The sequence below is a fragment of the Callospermophilus lateralis genome, chromosome 6 (assembly GCF_048772815.1).
Source record: "Callospermophilus lateralis isolate mCalLat2 chromosome 6, mCalLat2.hap1, whole genome shotgun sequence".
Lineage (NCBI taxonomy): Eukaryota > Metazoa > Chordata > Mammalia > Rodentia > Sciuridae > Callospermophilus > Callospermophilus lateralis.
This window is the reverse complement of record NC_135310.1, coordinates 44,333,790-44,355,833: the sequence shown is the minus strand read 5'-3', so window position 1 is coordinate 44,355,833 and position 22,044 is coordinate 44,333,790. Positions and strand designations below refer to the sequence as shown.

Here is a 22,044-nt window from a genome sequence, read left to right as displayed (position 1 = left end):
AAACACAAAACCCAAGTATAACATGTCTGAATATTCTTGAGAATTCTTATTATATGCAGAAAATAAAGTCTTACTGAGTTCTATGCAATAGTTTTAACTAATATGGTATACAAATACAAACTAAAGCAAAATGAACTTAGCAACATTAATATGGTAAAATTTAAAACAAAATTATAAGAATGAGAAATTATGTAATTACATACACACACACACACACACACACACACACACACACATATATATACACACACACATATACAAAATAACCAGCTTTCAGGTGAAGAATATTCTTTTCAAGAAAACAGATTTTTCTTTCAACTGACCCTATAATAGGTCACAAAGTAAATTTAACCAATGTAAAAAAAGATACACATACAATTGATGATCTCTGAAAAGCATCTAAATCAAGAATAAAATAAAGTAGTAACAACTATGAAAACTAGAAAATACATCCCAAATATTTCATGTATTAAAGACTAAAATAAAATTTTCAAAAAGGACATAAAACAGCTTAATAATGAAAGTGCTACACATCAAAATTAGTGAGTGTGGCTAATGTAGATTTATTTGCCCAATCTCCATTCTCAATCCCTTTTTCACTTTCCACTACTACAGAAATAAGAGAGGTAGAGAAGGAGGGAGAAAGGAAAAGAGAACATTATAAAACCCAAATCCAATCTTAAAAACAAATGTAATGAATTGGTAAAGAAGAGAGAAAAAGTAAAAAAAATACTAACAATAAAAAAGTGGAGACAATGGCAACTAAAACTGGAGAACATTTTCTTTTTAAATCAGATACAAATACTCAAATAAATTTATGATAAAAATATGTAAATACAGAGATAAAATGCTATTTTGGGGGAAATATAAATAAAAGTCACTTAGAAGAAATGGAAATCTTACATTAGCCATTAAAGAAAATTAAGTTTAAATGACTCCTTCCCAAAAAAGTGTGTGGTAGGGGGTACAAAAGAACTTGAAAATCATGTCACTGTATGATATGAAGGAGTACATATAATTCTGGGGAATAAAAGCATATATTTTAGTAGATATTTTCTGCTAATATTGTTTATATTTCCTTCAAATTTTAGTAAAGATATCCAAATTTTCAAGCCAGAAGGAAGATCAGACTATGGAATGTTATGACTCTATAGTCTGGGGGAGGGGCAGTAGCAAAGATTGCTTTGTTAGCATGAAGAACTACATTCTTCAAATGAGCAAATATGGAGAGTTAGATGCACTCATGGTTATTAAATTTCTGGTGTTTAATTTTGGAGAGATCACAGTTGAACTTTGCAGTTCAAAGAATCCCTCCAATTTGACCAAAGGCACTTAAAGGTTGGTTGGGATAGGTTTGGCATCTTGTTTTATTCTATGATTATAATCTTCTCGATTGTGATCCTAATGATAGTCTCAAATAGCTTGCAGTCATTGATATAAGGCAAACCAAACTTGTAGAACTTTTTTTTGGAGTTTTGAATCAATCTTTAGATTGAAAGGACATCAGTATCCTAACACTATTATGCATCAGCTTCTATCTTCAATATAGTAAGCACCCATAAAGGGAGCATAAAATACAAGATCAAAATTATTAAAACACAAAAATACTAAGTTTATGCTGGTTACTCTTTCTTAATTTTACCTTTATCACATCAATGTTAGTCATACTGTCATTAGGATTTGGGGCTAGGGAAAGTTTTACTTGTTAACTCTTTCATTGATTCACTCAAGGAATAGTTATCTGGTGCCTGCTATTGCAGACATAGCCTAGTAAACTATTCCGGATGATTATCCATTCAGGTTTTACCAAAGAATCAAGAAACAATGCCTATCTTATATCAGGTATCTCAATAAAGCAAAAGAACAAAGAAACTCAACTCTGTTAGATAAAGTGAATTCTAATGAAAACAGTTCTGACTATTTTATCAACAGCTTTATTATATCTTTTATTTCTCTAAGACATTGTGATAGATAATTTAGATGTTGACTTAAGTAAGGAATATCTAGAAAACGGGCAAAGAACTATTTGGGGATGTGTCTATGAGGGTATTTCCAGAGGAGATTAATAATGCAAGAATCTCAGGAGAATAAGTGGCAAAGATCTATCCCAGCCCCATGTAGAAAGGCACCATCCAGTTGATTAGGAGCTGAGATAGACTAGAATAAAAAACAGAAAGGGGGAATTGGCCTGTCTCTAACCTAGAGCTGGGATACACTCCTCTTCTCTCCTTTGAAATTGGAACTCCAGGTTATTTGACCTTTGGGCTCCACAATATATATACGAGAAGATCTCCAGTCCTCAAACTTTCAGACTTTGAGCAACATTATCAGCATATCAGTGTCTCCAATTTACAGAAATCCTGGGTGGGACTTAGCCTCTATAAATCATGTGAGTCAATTCCCCTAAATTTATGGGGATTTATATATACATATGAATATATAAATAGATCCTATTGGTTTTGTCTCTATGAAGAGCTCTAACACAGATAATAACATCAGGAGTTGGAGAACCTCCTTTTTCCCTGGCATCAAGTTTTGGTGTAGAAACAAATTTTAAAAAAGGAAAAAAAAATTTTCATGTGTAGCACATCTCTATTTTAACACTGTCTCTCTGCACTTACTCCTAAATATCTACTCCTCCTACATGGGAGAAGGAGAAATTTGGAAAATCTGAAGGGTGAATTAAACATAACCGGCTAAGTAAGACCTCTCCTCCAGTCCACTTCCTTTTGGGGACCCATTGGCCTGTAGGAATCACACATTCTGCTCTACTCTCCTATACAGCTTTCTGATGGCATCGAGTTCTGCCTTAGAGTGAAGCCCGTAGCTGCCCACTGCCAACTGCAACTGAACTCAACTTGTCCCATTCCTGATACCAATATTAGGAAGTCCATGTTAATCAGTGTTTTGGTATGCTTGGCTTCTCTATTAATAGGTTCAGACTTCACAAGTGAGTGAGTGGCATATAATTTATTAGCTCCTTCACCCTCTAACATCAGAGTCTAAAAATATTACTGACATAAAATGTTAAATACATTAATTATGTGCCCTATCACTTCTAGCCTATTGACCACATTATTTCTTCCATTTGAAATAACATCCTCATCTTTTTTAATTCAGTTAGTATTCATGTATTCTTTAAAACTCAGTTTAACAATTATTTTTTCTAGATTTCCCCACAAGTTGGCTCCCAAGAAACCCTTTACAGCCCATATCATACAGCTAGCAGAATCTACCACCATGCTGTCTTTATTGTACTCTATCTATACTACATACTATGTTCCCATAGTATGTCTGTAAGTATAGTTCCCATAGTATAGTCTGTAAGCATCCTCAGAAATTAACAGAATATCACTCAGTCTAATAATTGGATGAGTGAGTGGAAAATTGATGCATGAATAAAAATGAAAAAGTGACAAGCCATATGAAAGGATGTCAAACTAAAAAAAAAATCTAAAAACGAAAATACAAAAATGTTTCTTGTCATTGTCTCAAAGCAAGGCAAAAAAAAAAAACACAGCAGCTAATATAAGTGTTTCCTGTGTTAGGAAAAAATATTTAGTATTTTCTAGAGAATTAAGTATTTATTGAGCCATTATATTGTTAAGAAAATACAGGCTGAGGTTGTGGCTCAGTGGCAAAGTGCTCACCTAGCATGTGTGAGACACTGGGTTCAATTCTCAGCACCACATATAAATACATAAAATAAAAGCCCATCAATGACTAAAACAAAATTTAAAAAAGAAAAAAAATACAAGACATCTTTGTTTAACAGATTAAATTTAAATATGCCTACCTAAAACAAAAAAAAGAAAATTTAAATTTACCTCCAAAGTTTCTAAGAAAATATTTAAATTTACCTCCAAAGTTTCTACAAAAAAAAAAAAAATCCCTCAAACTTTTCCCTAATGATTATCTTTTCAAACTAAGACAATAGTCAATTATAAAATTACAAGCAAATCCAGGAACATGTCATCAGATCTTACTTTTTTTTTTAAAGACAGAGTGAGTGAGTGAGAGAGAGAGAGAGAGAGAGAGAGAGAGAATTTTTTTAATATTTATGTTTTAGTTCTCGATGGACACAAAATCTTTGTTTGTATGTGGTGTTGAGGATAGAACCTGGGCCGCACGCATGCCAGGCGAGCGCGCTACCACTTGAGCCACATCCCCAGCCTAGATCTTACTTTTTACAAAAATATTTTCCCCATTAACCTGACTCCATTGTCTATTGATATCTGTAAAGAGAAACATCTAAATCAAAAATTGTAATAAATTCTAATTTAAATAATTTTCAAATTCCAAAACTTTAACTAAACAGCACTCCTACCCATATTTAAGTATAAATGGGCCTTGTTAACATTTGAAAATATTTTACTTATTTTGACCATTCCAATTAAAATTTTATTTTTAGAATCTTGTAATTCTCCCCAATTTTCTGGAAGCAATTCAGTAAATCAAGTTTCCTAACTCAAAATTAAGTACAGAATGAAGCAAGTATAATAAATATTGCTAAAATTTTTTAAAGGTTACAAGTATCACAAAATTCTCTGAACTATAATTTACTTTAAACCTGTATACAAACATTGCCTTCTTGTAAAATGTTTTTTGCCATAGTACTCAATTTAAATAATTTAATAACAATTTTATTTATAATTATATTTATAATTATCTATTTATTGTTTAATAATTTTAATAAATTATTTTAAAATTAATTCAGCAAATTAATGAACAGATGAGTTTACCAATTTTACTTACATGTTTTGGGATTCCTGGCTTACTGAAGAAACAGAATCAGAACCCTCTACTGGAGTAGGAACTCTTTCTGACATCAAACTTGTCTAAAAATTAACAGATTCATTTACATTATTCATTTTCTTATTGATGGTACTAATCATAATATCTCTTGTACAGCATCTTTATTTGTGCTTTATATACTTAAATTAGTTTACCCAGAAAACTTATTTTATGTCTGTTAAGCATCATATAAAGTATTTCATAAATGAGTATATAAATAAATGTACAAAAATAAAAGCTTAGTAATCCATTTAATACATACATACTGTACAGTTATTGTTACATTATATTCTCCACCATCCATAACAAAACACAACTGTCCTCCAAAAATGTCTCAGAAGTAAGTTCCAAAGAAGAACGTTACTGTATGCAAAGAGAATTTATCTAAAATCATTCCTAACAGAGGAAAACACTTTGAAAGTATCCTGTTAATTCTCAGGAAATAGTGAAGTCCTCCTGTATCAGATTAAGAAGCTTTGTGTCCTCCTGTATCAGATTAAGAAGCTTTGTGTCCCCTGAATACTCTGATGCTAAATAAGTCAAATGTGATACCCCAAATATTTTCTCCACAATGTGATACTACAGTGATGCCTATATCTGAAGTAAACATCTGCAGTTTTGGAAAAAAATAAACTTAAAAATGCTTACCTTCTTCCATGCTTTCGCTATAGATTCATGCAAACTATAAGGCAGTAACGCCTGTAAGCCTTCACATGTACCATATATTTGACGACATACAGAAATAAAAGCTCCTTTTACCACAGGTAACAATTCTGATCCAGAAAAAATAGAAATATCCTCATCAAGAAGTTTCTTCGAAAACTGGGCAATTATATGAGCACCTGTAAGACTAAAGGGTGATACCTACAAGTGATTCCAAGGTCATATAATCTTGACTTCATGAAGTACTACCAAAAGGTCTAGCCTTATCACAAAAACTCTTCATTTGCTTAATTCTTTTTAGTCATCCTCCAGCTTTTCTACTACATTTCAAATACTCCTGTTCCCACCCAAGTGTAGATGTCTAATAATGAGAGCTGCTTCAGGGGAATGGCGGAAAGACTATCCAGATAGGAAAAAAGAAACAAAACTAGAATACATTTAAAAGGTTGTAGATGTCATGTGCCCTGGGCCATATATTAAGGTATTCTTGATTTTACAGTGAAAACATAATACTAAATTCTTCATTCTTACCACTATTGACACATACCCCTTCCCATTAGCAGGATTCAGTTCCTCATCTAAAGAGCTGAGTCATTTTTACTAGGAAAAATAGATAAATAACAATAATAGATAAAAATACTTATAATGAGCCAGGCATTGTTCTAACTATTTTAAATGCATTTATTTCTTACTGTATTCCTTAAAAAGCAGGTATATTATTCAACTTTAATAGATAAAGACATGTAAAACTTAGAGTTAAGTAACGTATACACTATAACACAGCTAATACAAGGTGGAATCAGGGGAGCATAGGCTCTCTAGTTCCAGAGCAACAGACTTCTTTTTCTAGCTTTTTTAAAAAAACAATTAAAAAAAAAAGTAGAAAGTAGGTTAAATAGAGCACAGCATCTCAGTGTTCTCTGTCTACCCTCAATAGCTCTGAACATTTTGGCAGACTTGTTTATGTTCTGACCTCCTTCCCTGCCACCAGCCTAATACAAGATAAAATGCCAGACATCAACTTGTTACCCAGTGTCCATCTGACAAAAGTTTACTTTAAATGCCAATATCCTCACCTAAAATAATTAATTACAGTTTTTACAAGCAACTCTTTCTGTTTTTACTTATTCTTTTTTAGTTATATGTGACAATAGAATGTATTTTGAAATATTACACTTTTTGGAGTATAACTTCCCATTCTTGTGGTTGTAGTTAAAAATTTTAACTTCCTGTTAAGCCACATCAAAATTCTTGTGATGTCTTAAAGATGACTTTTAAGTGTGCTCAAATTAGAATTCAAACAGTTCCTTAGAGAGCATTAGGTTGCTATTATTTAGATTCCCATTTTCTTTTTGCCCATGTCAACGACTTGTTCAGAGAATTTTTTACTTTTGGTAATTGTTTCACCTTGATGTTACTTAACTTATTTTTCTATTTCTCCATATTTCCTATGAGATGATATAGATCTAAGACTCAATTAGATTTAAATTCATTTTATTACTCTTTTCTCTTAGGCAAAATAGTTTCATAGGTGCTATGTGGCTCTTATTTCACAAAGCACATATCTGGTTGTCCCAATTTTTGTGATGTTAAAAATCAGTTGGTCAGATGGTATCAGCCCTCCAATTGGAAGTCCTTACCATCAGTTTTTCATCTAATGCTTTTAGGAGCTACTAATGTTCCTTTTAGAGACTCACCATTTCATTAAGGATTATCTAATTAGATAATTTCCTTTGCCTTTACTAACTAGAATTCTGCTATGAAGAATTTTTCCTGAGTAACTTGTTATACTAAAACACAATTTTATAGGAAAGGCTGGAAAATACTTAAATATTTTGTTATCCATTTATAAAGTAATGAGTTAGTGGCATAGCAACTTTACAAATACCTGAAAAAGTCCATTTCCCGATTTTTTAATTTTAGTATATTTTAAACCCATGCATTTTTTATGTACTTGAAATAGTTCGATCACTTTTTGATACTCAAATTGTTCATCTATGAAGACAATAAAAGGCCCCTTCTGGTTAACTCTAAAGGATTTTTGACACTATCCAATTGATCTTAGATATCTTTCTTGATTTCTAGAATGTAAAGATATCTCAGGATCATCTTGAACATTTCCTGGCACAGACTAAGAATCAATTATTTGTCAGGAATTTCTGCCTCTTCTTAGAACAAGGAGATATAGATAAAACCACATAAAGTTTCTACCTCATTGTTAAGGTTTATTACTTCTAGGCCTTTTCAGTGGCAATGCTATGAAAATGTAACCTTTGAAAAGAAAAAAAATAAATTCATAATTATATAAATATTCAGGGTTTTTATTTAGCTTCTTCAATTTTATATTTTTTCTCATGTCAAGAATCTTACTTCCTTATACTGTTTCTTATTTTGTTCTAAAATTTTGCATAATAATTTTAATATAATATCAATATTCCTTCTACACATATACTGAATGTAGTTACAATTACTTTGAAGAGTTTTTTTAACATAGAATATATTCCACAAGAAATGTTCAATAAAAATTAGATTCCTTGAACTAATTTTTTCTCTGCATGACCGTAAGTTTATTTATCTATTTTACAGTGACTTCTTTTTAATTTTCTTGGATATTTACTACCTAAGACAACTATATGATGCCAGAGCCAAATGTAAGTACAATCGAGGTACACTCCCATGTATTTTGTCTCCATTCATACTTCTCCCCATTCTTCTCTCCTTTCTCCTAAAACTATTTCCATTAGTTTTTAGTTTATTCATTTACAATTCCCTTTTGAAAATATAAAAATGATTTATATTCATATTCTCTTCTATTATACAAAAGGCAGCATTCAATAAACAGTCTTCTGCACTTTTTTCCCCCACTTCACAATATATCCTTAAGATAAAAACACAGAACTTCATAAAAGTATTGCTAACGCCTTTTTTATGCTAGCTGTTCAGTGTTCCATTGTGAAAGCCTAACTGAATAAGTAACCTTTTGTTACTGGACTTTTGAGATGATTCTAGTCTTTTACTAATTATCAGAATATCTTCTTTTAACTGCACAATGAAGATTCAAAAACAATTCTCTGTGATAGCTTATGACTTATTTGTTTAGCTTAAATGTGAGGGAGACTCTCTTTAAAAAAGAACTTACAGATGATAGAGTGGGAAATATTGATGACATGAATATTAATGTTTATAAAGAAACAAAAAGCTTCAATGCATTAAATGAGAGAAAAAAATCTTAAAATTCAAGACAAATTAAGGTTGGCTTCCTAATTTAAAAAAAAGTTACATTTCACTAAAAGAAAATATAAAACACTCTCTCTACAAATACTAAAATTCAAAAATTAAGGATTTTTCAGAACCTGGAAAGTAGAAAAACAAGGAGTAACTAAGAACTCATAAAATCTCAACTGGCCTCCGTGTGAATGACAAAATCAAGATAATTTATTGCATAAAACCTCTCAAAAAAATCAGAAATGGGTGGAACTAAATAATACTGGATTGAGGTATGAGTGGAATTGAAAATAGAGTAACTACCTAAAAATAAGTTTAGAAACGATTCTGACCTCCACATTCTCTTTCATACTTCATGCAGCTAGCCCAGTGTGATTCCTGGGAGTTAAGCAGAGATAGAGAAACAGAAGAGGGGAGAAAAAGCTCTACAGGATTAAATCAAAGTTTGTATGCTAAAGCTTAAACTCCATCACCATTTCCTCCCAGCCTCCTTCTTCTAAAAGGCTTACTCTCTTCAGGCAGCTAACTATAGGAGGCTTCTCTATGGAATTCTACAGAACACAAGTAAAACCAAAGATTCAACATAGCAGCAAGGTTCCCCTTATAGTAAAGACCACAAATGACAATTTCCACTTTCTTATAGTTTTCAAAAAGCTTTCTTCTTCCTTTTGAATATCCAAAGAAAACTCAAAAAGACAGAGATTAATACAATGAATGCTAAAGGCAATTGGAAGAAAAAGTATGAGAGAAGGAAACTTAATTACCCTTAGAGGCAAAAGAATATTGTACTGGGGCTGGGGCTGTAGCTCAGTGGTAGAGCGCTTCTTCACACATATGAGGGCTGGGTTGGATACTCCGCCCCACATATAAAAATTAAAAAGAAATTTTAAAAAATAATATTGTATTAATAAACAAAAATAAGATAAAATGGTAAGACTTGTTCCTTAAAACAATATAAGTTAAATGAAAAACTCAGTTTTAATGGAAGGGGTGGAAAGAAAAGTGGAGGTATTTCCCAGTGGGTTAAAAAAAGAAAGTAAAAAAGAGATAGAAAAAGTACAGATAAATTCAAATCCAAATACACAAGTTTTAGAAAAAAGCAGAGGACAAGAAATCCAATTACTTTTGGATGAACTTCACATAAAAAATGTCCATCAAGCAGGGTGTGGTGGCATATACCTGTAATCCCAGTGACTCAGGAAGCTGAGACAGTAGAATCGCAAGTTCAAAGTCAACCTCAGCAATGGTGAGGTGCTTAGAAGCTCAGTGAGACCCTGTCTCTAAATAAAATACAAAATAGGGGTAGGGTGTGGCTCAATGGCCAAATGCATCTAAGCACCCCGGTTCCTTAAAAAAAAAGTCCATCAAGTAAATAAAAGTAAAATATCAAGAAACATCATAAAATTTCAGAATGATAATAGACAAGGGAAGACCAAAAGCTTCCATAAAGGAAAAAAAAAAAAAGAAGCTATCCCATACAGATGATAAATGATGCCATGCATGAGACCAAGGAACAACCAGTCCTGAAGAAACTAGTCAGAAGTCTCCAAAATAGATGTCTTTAATTAAACTAACAGATTTTGTGTATGTGTGTATTTAATTATACTCAGAGAAAATTTAATCAAATAAGAAAGACCATGTGAATAATTCAGCATTACAAGGAAAGCTAAGTATATTAAAACTTGGGCTAAGAAACAAAAAAGAAAAGACATTCATTAATTCCAAGGGAGTGGGGCAGTTGTGAAAGAAGGATTCGTAATAACCATATACTACATGGCTCAGCTGTGAAGAATGTTCACAACAACAGGAATACAGAACAACTGTACCCAAGGTTACTGTACCCCAGCATTGCTCTGAGGGGGTAACTAGGTGTGTATTTGTGTGTATGTGATGACAGGCCACATAAACATAGATAAATTGAAATAAGTAAATGGTTAATGCTTAAATCTTAAAAAAAAAGTCAACTAGTACATTATTTGATAACAGAGAAAAAAATAAATGCACTCCTAAAACTGCTGAAAACAGTAACCTCTGGAGAACAAGAAAGAAACTCTGCTTCTTAGGTCTTGCATGTTTACTGTTTGCATATGCAACTATGAATTAGTGAAAAAATTAAAATAGGGCAAGTGATATGAAAAGAAAATTTACTATTAAGGAAATGAAAATGGGTAATAACCATTTCTCCACAGGAATAATACAATGCTCAAACTCAGAAAGAATCAGGTGAATATGGATCAAAAGAAGATCTTTCATAAACTGATTATGGAATTCTGGCAAGAATATGAAAAGAAGGGCACCCCTCATGCTTTTCATAGATTGCTGGCAAGAAGATACAACTCTGTATGTTGAAAAGTAATAATGTCAGAACTATAAGACTTAAAAGGCCCTCTTATCAGAGAGATCACTTATAGGGATGATCCTACTGAAAATAAAAATGCTAACACATAAGACACAGATAAAAGCACATAAAACATTTTTTTCTTACTAAATTGACATAATGAATAATTCTGTTCAAAATAACTTTTGTAAAAAAGAATTTGGTGATGATATCATATGAAAAAATGAATGAGGGCAATGTTATAACAGCGAGGAATTAGGAGGTTCTCACACTACTGTGTTAAAAATGATTCTATGAAGAGTGTTATTTGAAAGAGGGCTTAACATAACTAAAACAATATAATTACTAATTATCTTGTAAATGTGTATTACAAACTTAAGGGCAACCACTAATTAGAGTGGCAAAAATAATGATAATTGATATACTAAAAGAGGAGAAAAATGGATTTACAAAATGTTCAACCAAATGCAGATAAGGCAGAAAAAGTAGGACACATAAAAAGAAACAAGGGTAACAAAAAATAGAAGAGTAAGGAATTTGATAGACAAAAAATCCATTTAAATCAATACTTAATTATCAAGTTCTAATTACAGCAATTTTAAGGAAAAGACTTGAGAGTGGATTACAAAAACAAGACCCAATTGAATATTGCCTATAAGAATCCTACTTTATAAATAGACACAAATATATTAAAATAATGAAGAAAATATGTACCATGCTAACAATAAATAGCTATGTTAATTTCAAAAAACTTGACTTCAAAGAAAATTATCATACGACAAAGGAGAAGTCAGATTTCCAAGACAATAACAACTCTTAGTGTGTATTCACCTAACAACAAAGCATCAAAATATGTAAAACAAAAAATGATACAACTTCAAAGAGAATTAGATGAATTCAGTAATATATCTGGAGATTTCAACACTCCTCTATTATAATTGACAAATTCAGTAAGAAGTCAATGAGGACAGAGTTGAACTGAACATCAGCAACTAGATATTACTAACATCTACAGACTATCCAATATTAGAAAAACATACATTATGTAAGCTCACACAGAACATATCACAATGTTAGGCCACAAAATATATCTTAACAGAAAATATAAAAAGTACACTCTCAGACCTATAAAAAACAAATGGATCAATGAAATATCATGATAAATTTTAAAATATTTTAAACTAAATGGAAAATAAAAATAAAACTTAGCAAAATCATGGAACTTAGTGGTAGAACATTTGCTTATATATTTAAGACTCTAGGATTAATCCCCAGCATCCAAAAATAAACAAACTTAAGAAGTGAAGCAAAAGCAGTGCTTACAGGGAAATTTACAATATTAAATACATATATCATAAAAGAAATACCTAAAATCACTCATCTAAGTTTCCACCATAGATAGCTAGAAAAGGAAGAATAAATTAAATCCAAAGTAAGTAGAAGGAAAGAAATCAGAATACAAAAAAATCAATAATGTTAAAATCAAGAAATCAACAGAGAAATCAGCAAAAGAAGTACTAGTTTTTGGAAAAGAGCAGTAAAATTGATAAACTTCTAATTAGGTTACCTAAGGAAAAAAAGACAAAAGACATGAATTACTAATATCAGAAATGAAAGAACGGCTATAACTACTGACCACATAGGTGTTATAAAGATAATAAGGGAATATTATAAACTATGCCAGAAATTCACTAAATTTATTAAGTAACCAATTGCTTCAAAGACACAATCTTCCAAAACTCACAAGAGGAAATAATATAAGTAGGCCTACATCTATTAATAAAACTGAATCTATTACCAATAGAAATAGAAAACACCAGTCTCTAATTGGCTAACTGGCAAATTCTATCGAATATTTAAGGAAGAAATTATAGTAGTTCTCTACAAGGCCTTCCACAAGATAATAATACAAGAACTAATTCCTAATTTACAAAACCAGATTCCATTAATACTAACCCTGACAAAGATAATACAAAGATGAGAGCCTGATATCTTTCATGAACATAGCCAAAGTCCTCAATAACTACTGGAAACTACTGGCAAACCAAAAACAACCATTATTTGACAAAACCAAGTGGGATTTTTTTCTAAGTAGATAAGGCTATTTGACATCCCGAAATCAATTAATGTAATCCACTATACCAACAAGGTAATGAAGAAAAAAAAATTTACTGTAGGGCTATTTATGTAGGAAAAAATCTCCTAGATACAACCTTATTATGTCCATCAACAGGGGAAATTTTTAAATAAATTTCAATAAACCAAAAAAAAAGTATAATGCAACTATTACAAATGTTTCATTCTGCACTCAGAAAAATGCTCATGGTTACATATAAAATATCAAATTGCAGGGTAATATATATAATGCAATACATTTTGTAAAGAGGAGATGAAAATAAACATTTGTATGTATGTATGTCTAATGCATCAAAAGGTGACCACTGGTTAACTGAAAAGCTAGAACTAGGTGACTGTACAGAAAGAAAAGAAAAAATAGTTTCTCCTTTGTGCACCTTTAATTTGACTTAAACCAATCATGGGTGGCTTTGGAAGCATATAAGAGAAAGTCCCAGGGAGAATATGAGAAAGGGAAGAAGATCCCATCTGGAGTGAATATTCTATTCTCACTTTGAAAAAAGATCATATTAAAGATCAGTTAGCATTTTATTAGTGTCTGATTAGGAAATTTAACTATACTTGCAACAGCCATCTAGATTTAAAATGTAAGTACATACCTTTCTTCCTCAGAACAATTCATGTTTTCTCCATAAAGAAGTAAAATAAGTCCTTCTTCTACAGAAGCAATTCTGGCCAAGATATCAGCTATATGAATTAAAGCTGTTTCAGAACAATTTGGAGCTGTCTGTACATTAAAAAGATAAGACAAATTATAAAATTTTATGACATATCATGGAAGGTATGTAGTCATTACCACAACAACAACAAAAAATACTTAATGATTCATTTGGCTGTGAAAATAATATGACTGAATGAAATGTATCATTAGATTACATTATTTTCCTAGAACAGCTGATGAGGAAGATTTTTCACCCAAACCAGTTATTGGAAATTGTTGCTTCTGATATATATATTTTTTATGTAATTCTGGTTAACAAACATACTAGCTCCCTCTATTTCCACTTTTCCCTATACTTTTCACCCACTGGATTCCTAACTATTCAATATAATTATATCATATGGATCTAACATACTGCCACCTTATCTAAAGAAACATCATCCCTTCATACATTGATTGACTCAGGAATGTAAATCTGAGACCACCAGTTCATGGGTTAGCCAATAGCCAGGAATGTCACCCGGGGAGCAAACAAACCAGACCAATCATATTTACTGTTTCCTTTAAATGTTAAGTAGTAAAATGCCTTTGCCAAAACATAGCAAAATAGCACAAAACAAATAACAAAACCTAGAGAACTATGTTAATGCTAGATTCCATCTACAATAATTTCTGGGTTTTGCAAGGTCTGCTTATAATTTCCTTACACTTTCATGGATGCCAGTGCACATATTCTCTACAATAAATTTTAAAATTTGTATGTCACCACTAATACAATCGAATAAATTTGGTAGGTTACTTTAACAAATGATATGTCTGGTATATTCCCTGAAAATATACAGGAATATCCACTCAATTATATTTAGTCTTCCTTTTCATATTAAATATCTTTCTTGGACAATTTCACCTAGAGTAGTTTTGTTCTCTAATATGTTTGTATAGATAGACTATCTCATTTATATATACCTAACTATGAGAATATATGCATTCTCTCATAGACACATTTTTTCTTTGGAACTTTCTATTTCTCATTTTAAATATATTTTGTTCAAAAGACTGCCTTACCTATGAAAATACACTTCTTAAAGTCAATAAACATGTCTTATTCACGTCTACATTTTCAGTATTGACAGCAAAGCAATGACATAGTAGTGATTGGGTGATGCTGACTGACTTCAATTAGATATTAAATTTCTATTATGTGCCAGAGGACTGGTTCTGTTATCAAGAATAAATTCAAATATAAGTACAATTACAGAAGTATATATCATGGGAATATAGAAAAACAAACACCTTAGTTTGGAAGATTCAAAGAAAAAATCTGGTCTAAAGAGAGGAATTTTTCCTGAGGACCAAGTTTAATATTTTCCAGGGTAAGAAGAAAGCATGCAAAGATAGAAATGTATAATGATCTCATACAGAATATTCGAACGGATTGTTGTAACTAGTATATATGAGAAAAAATGGGACAAAAACACAAAAATAATTGGTAAATACCAAGTTAACATTTTTGAAATTTATCCAGAGAAAACAACAAGCAGGAAAGTATGTGACAGTCCGTGAAAGTACGAGTTTAAGAGTGAGATGAGTCTAACAAAAACACAACAAAACACGCATGAAAAGACAAAAACATTTTTAATCTATTGATGCACTCTAAAAGTCATTTTCTACAAACTTAACTTATACAAGCAGAGGGACACATTGGACAGATAGCAGGACTAGTAAGGGCACCAACTCTGCCACTTGTTAAATGTCTGACCTTGAGCAAGTCACTTCCTTCAGTCTCAGTTATGAAAAAATATACAATGTAAGGAAGCACACATTGCAAACTATAAAGACACATACATATGTTCAGCACTGGAATTATATATAAGCTTTCTTTGCAAGGTAATACTAGTTTTACTTACCGTAAAACAGAATTGGCTCTTTGGGATAATAATCATATTTCCAAAGGCTATAAAACTGCCATTAAATCAAATAACAAGACAGTTACAAGATTTATTAGATTTGTAAGACAAATAGCTTCATAATAGAAAAAAATTCTAAGTTCTTTACATTTGTAGAAGTAAGCATGATTAGAAAAAAATTAAGATGTCTGTGTATTCCCCGACCATGTGATATCTATTAAATCAAGCAACTGTATAAACTATGATTTAACCAATAAAAATGTATATCAAACAAAATACATTCATTTTTGGAAACAGAGTATGATCAAATATTTCAAATACATAAAAATAAAGCCTAATTAAATATTATGAATACTCAGTTTAGGGACACTTTTTGTCTTTAGTGACTTAATACCAACCTCAGTTCCCTTCATTAAATTATGAACAGGCTGGAGAAGTGTCTCTACTACAGTGTTGTTATATAAGCATTCAATTGCACATTCTTTTTGATCACAGAGTATCCGTAGAACTTCAGTCACCATACTTGCAGGAGAATAATTCTCTGACAAACAAAAAGTATTTTGATAAATTAAACTTAAAACACTAGAAACTTAATACTTTTTTATATATTAGCTAATGTTCTTCCATAAAGCTCAATATCAAAGGTAATAGTTTAAAAATCCCACAACTCAATGCCAATACCAAATTATAACCTAAAAATTAAGATTTCAATTATCTCAAAATACTTTCAAGTTAATAAAAAACAACTTTATAAAAAAATAAATGTCAAAAGAAAAGAATATAAGATTATTCACAGTGTGACATTATATCAATGCTTGATATTGAAGATGTCTCAGAACTTTTCTCCACCTAGGAAATACTTACTTGTATTCACTTTTCATTTTGTCCCTAAATAAAGTATTCAGATATTGAGCCTAGTATATAGTTAAATGAGATTTAGTAAGACAACAACATGAACAAAGCAGAAGACAGATGAGAAGAGAAACTTTAATGAATTTTCACGGAGACTAGTAAACTTCTTGTGTTATCACAAAAACAATGAAAGGAAGAGTTACTCCTAAGATTTTTTAAAAATATGAACACTAAAAAACATAAATGAAACATGATTAGAATTGTAACTAAAACATGATGTTTTATTTCAGAAATCAACATATTTTCAAAAATCTGACCTAATATCCCTCCAACAGCATATAATGACTATGCTAGTAAGATACAGTACTAAAACTAAGAAACTTCTTAATATATATTATATAAGTCAATATGCCATGAGTATGCTGACTTCAACCTGATACCTGACAAAAAGAAAATGTAAAAGTGAAGTTGAATGATTTTTAAACAGCTCCTGATGAGAAAACTTCTTCACAGTAAGCAGTATCACTGACCACCATGTGTTCATACATGCATTTACACAATCATCTTCTATTTATTGAGTTTCTGATAAACACCAGATACTATACGAAAAAGCACTGCAGACACAGATGTGAATAAGACAAAAACAGTCCTCTAGATGGCAAATCAAAATATTAACAAGTAATTGTAACAAACAAACAAAGGATACTTGTTATCATAAAGAAAGCATGTAATATTGTAATAACACATAGTAGACTTAAAATGTTTTAAAAAATGGCAATATAACAGTTCCTAAAGTTCATTACACTATAGTAAAAGATTCTAAAGATATCTAAGTGGATGAAAGGTTAGGCAAAGAATTCAAAAGAATCATCATTAAGAAGCTCAATGAAATTCTCTTGGGAGAATAAAAAATAACAGAAACCAAAGAGAATAAAAATAAATAGTAGTATGCATTAAGGAAGACAATGCAGGTTATGAAAAAAGAAAGAGAGATTTTGGAAAAATAACTGAAATAAATCTTGGAAATGAAAAGCTGTATAAGTCTAAAAAATTTTCAATTGAAGGCATCAGTAACAAACTGGATCAAGTAAATCAGAGCTTGAAGACAACTTGCCAAAATAATATATTCAGACAGCAATAAGAAAAAAAAAAAGAATGAAAGGAAAATACAAGATCTATTGAATACACTAAAACATCAAACATTTGCATAAACTGCATAAAAGAGGGAAAAGGCGAGAACACAGGTTACCTATTCAGTGAAATTATAGCAGGGAATATCCCAAATTATGGAAAAAAAGTGGACTTCCAGATAGAGGAATTATTTAGAATATAAACTGACACAACCAAAAAAGAACCTCTCTACCCACATTATAGTTAAACTGCAAAAGTACATAAGAAAAAGTGTTAAGAGCTACAAGAAAGAAGCACCAAAACACAATTAAAGGAAAATCCATTAAAATATCAGATTTCTTATCAGAAACTCTAAAGGCCAGGAGGGCATGGAATGAAGTATTAATGATGTTCTGAAAAAAATGCCAAGAATACTATAACAAGCAAGGATATCCTTCAAAATTGAAGTAGAAATCAAGAACTTACAGTCGGGGAGAAAAAGATGGCGGCGAATGCAGTGCATCACCCCCATGTACCGCGTCACTGTGTGGGTGAATGAGGAGTTAGAACGGCTAAAATTACTGGGGCTCAACCGTGAGCGATTTGTCCACACGGAGGGTCAAGCTGCTTATTCAGCAACTCACCATGCTGCTAGAGACTGCGGCACGCCCCGGGAAACGACGAGCTAGCAACACAAAGATACGGCGCTGCGGATTCTGCGGGCTCCTGCTGGCTGTGCCCTCACTGTGCTCAGTGCTGAATTCTGGGTTTGAGACGGGGGAAGGAAGCGGTCCAGTTCGGTTCTCCACACAGGTCAGACCACCAAGGAAGCCAGCGGCCACCATCTTGGAGAGCTGACGTCACCATCGCCAGTTTTCGACTGATCTCAGCTCATTCAGCTATAGAGCAGGTCTGTGACATTTAGTCCATCTCCCATACAGTGGGGAAATCACATAAAATCTCTCCCCTGCTTCCCAGAGGCGTGATTAACAGAGTGAGAGTGAGTAGAGGCATGGGGGAAATGCAAGGGCACCCGACCCCCAACTCCTCCCTCCCATCAGCGGCGGAAATGAAACCCATTTCACCAGCTCTAGGAGGAGGGGCTAGCAGAAGGAGTCAAAACAATAAGGTGCCGGTTCCCAAAAGCCACGGCTCCACATCCTGGAAACTGCAGGCACAGAGTGCAGTTTAAACTGCCAAGAGGTATCACACGGGGATAGACCTGGCTGACGGGAGAAGCCAGGGGACTAGAAACCAGGAATTAACCTAAGCTAACAGGTTTTGAGACACCAGTGGGAGGAGGAGGGAGCAGCCTCACACGGACTGTTTCCTACAGCCGGAGGGCAAAATCTTGGCCCAGAAGGCTCAGCACCACCTACTGGAAGAGAAGAAAATAGAAGCCTAAGCGTGTCCCTTTTTTTTTTTTTTTTATTGTATTATTATTATTATTTTTTTGTAATTTTATTTTTTTTCTTTTCTACAGTTATACTATTATTTTTTAACGTAATTTCTATTTTACTGCATTTTATTACTTTTTTAATTATCATTTCCTTTTCTTTTCTATTCTTTTCTCTTTCTTTCCTCTCTCCCTCTCTCTTTCTTAGTTTGCTTCCTTACCTTGTCCCCATCTTTCCTCTTAAGCATGACCACCCAGATTACGTACAACTTACTAAATGCAAATAGATGAATTCTACGAATCGGTCCATAGTCTGCCTAAACCCTTAACTACCCCAAGTACTCCTGTCTAATCTCTTGTTAATATCCGCCTCCATTTGAGCAACCCCCCAAAGAAGCTAACATATACTAACCTCCATACCATCAAAGTGCCCGTCCTCAACATAAAATCCTAAGTTCAAACCTCAATTCTATACATGCCATCAAATTCTGTAGGCCTTTAATGAAACTAATGAATTTACCTTAAATCACAATTAAATCCAACATCTCTAAACATTGTCTCCCAACACAAAGGAGAGATATTGGAACTATAAAAACCAAAACAAATTTAAAGAAGAAAACAGAAACAACAGTCAAACAGAGTTAGAAAGCAACATGAGCACCATGAAAAAACAAGGGAAAAAAGGATTACAAACAATGCAGGACAACGTAAATTCACAGGAGAACCTAGAGGCTTCAGAAAAATGGTCAGAGAAAGAACTCAAGGCATAACTAACTCAGATGGAACGGAATCTTAGAGAAGACTTTAGACAGCAAGTCCAAACAATGAAAGTATATTTTGAAAACAAATAAAATAGGCAAATTCAAATGGCAAAGAACGAGCTATAACAGGAGATAGAGATTTTTTTGAAAAATCAAACAGTAATCCTAGAAATGCAGGAAACCATAAACCAAATTAAAAACTCAAACGAGAATATTACAAATAGACTAGATCAAATAGAAGTCAGAATATCAGTTAATGAAGACAAAGTGTATCAACTTGAAAATAATATAGTCAACACAGAAAGGATGCTAAAAAATCACCAGCAATCTATCCAAGAGATATGGGATGTTATAAAAAAAATAAACTTGAGAGTCATCGGGATAGAAGAAGGCACAGAGGTTCAAACCAAAGGACGGAACAAGCTATTGAATTAAATAATCCTAGAAAACTTCCCAGATATGAAAGATGGAATGTATTGCCAAATCCTGGAAGCCTACAGGACCCCAAACATACAAAACCAAAATAGACCTACTCCAAGACACATAATTATGAAGATATCCAACATACAGAACAAGGAGAGAATATTAAAAGCTACGAGAGAAAGAAGGCAGATTACATTCAAGGGTAAACCAATTAGGTTAACGGCTGATTTTTCATCACAGACATTGAAAGCAAAAAGATCCTGGAAAAACGTATTTCAAACGCTGAAAAATAATGGATTCCAACCAAGAATACTGTATTCAGCAAAATTAAGCTTCAGATTTGACAATGAAATTAAAATATTTCACGATAAACAAAAGTTAAAAGAATTCGCAGCTAGAAAACCAGCTCTGCAAGGCATTCTGAGCAAAACACTACAAGAAGAGGAATTGAAAAACAGCACCCAAACTCATTGGGAGGTAACACAGTAAAGGGAAGAACAAAAAATATAACCCAAAAGGGAAAAACGAGACAAACTAAAATAAATAAATAAACATGACTGGAAGCACAACCATATTTCAATAGTAACCTTAAATGTTAATGGCTTAAATTCACCAATCAAGAGACATAGGCTAGTAACCTGGATTAAAAAAACAGATGCTACAATATGCTGCCTTCAGGAGACTCATATGATAGGAAAAGACATACATTTGACATATTTGATAAAGGGGCTAAAAGCATGCAATGGAGGAAAGATAGCATCTTCAACAAATGGTGCTGGGAAAACTGGAAATCCATAGGCAACAAAATGAAGCTGAACCCCTTTCTCTCGCCATGCACAAAAGTTAACTCAAAATGGATCAAAGAGCTTGATATCAAATCAGAGACTCTGCGCCTGATAGAAGAAAAAGTTGGCTCTGATCTACATATGGTTGGTTGGGCTCCAAATTCCTTAATAGGACACCCAAAGCACAAGACTTAATAACTAGAATCAACAAATGGGACTTACTCAAACTAAAAAGTTTTTTCTCAGCAAGAGAAACAATAAGAGAGGTAAATAGGGAGCCTACATCCTGGGAACAAATTTTTACTCCTCACACTTCAGATAGAGTCCAAATATCCAGAGTATACAAAGAACTCAAAAAATTAAACAATAAGAAAACAAATAACCCAATCAACAAATGGGCCAAAGACCTGAACAGACACTTCTCAGAGGAGGATATACAGTCAATCAACAAGTACATGAAAAAAAGCACACCATCTCTAGCAGTCAGAGAAATGCAAATCAAAACCACTCTAAGATACCATCTCACTCCAGTAAGATTGGCAGTCATTTTGAAGTCAAACAACAACAAGTGCTGGCGAGGATGTGGGGAAAAGGGTACTCTTATACATTGCTGGTGGGACTGCAAATTGGTGTGGCCAATTTGGAAAGCAGTATGGAGATTCCTGGGAAAGCTTGGAATGGAACCACCATTTGACCCAGCTATTGCCCTTCTCGGACTCTTCCCTGAAAACCTTAAAAGAGCGCACTACAGGGATACTGCCACATGGATGTTCATAGCAGCACAATTCACAATAGCTAGACTGTGGAACCAACCCAGATGCCCTTCAATAGATGAATGGATAAAAAAAAAATGTGGCTTTTATACACAATGGAGTATTACTCTGCACTAAAAAATGACAAAATCATGGAATTTGCAGGGAAATGGATGGCATTAGAGCAGATTATGCTAAGTGAAGCTAGCCAGTCCCTAAAAAACAAATGCCAAATGTCTTT

The 22,044-nt window shown here is 32.6% G+C and overlaps 1 protein-coding gene across 1 annotated transcript in view; it reads right to left on the bottom strand.

Annotated features, from left to right (window-relative positions):
* The window catches only part of Tbc1d32 (TBC1 domain family member 32), a 191,398-nt gene that overhangs the window by 116,347 nt on the left and 53,007 nt on the right, over window positions 1-22,044 (bottom strand). Inside the window, exons 15-18 of the mRNA XM_076859783.2 lie at window positions 16,123-16,265; window positions 13,756-13,883; window positions 5,443-5,644; window positions 4,756-4,838 (exon numbers count right to left, since the gene is read on the bottom strand). Coding sequence (XP_076715898.1) covers window positions 4,756-4,838; window positions 5,443-5,644; window positions 13,756-13,883; window positions 16,123-16,265 — 556 coding nt within the window. The remainder of the gene's footprint in view (window positions 1-4,755; window positions 4,839-5,442; window positions 5,645-13,755; window positions 13,884-16,122; window positions 16,266-22,044) is intronic.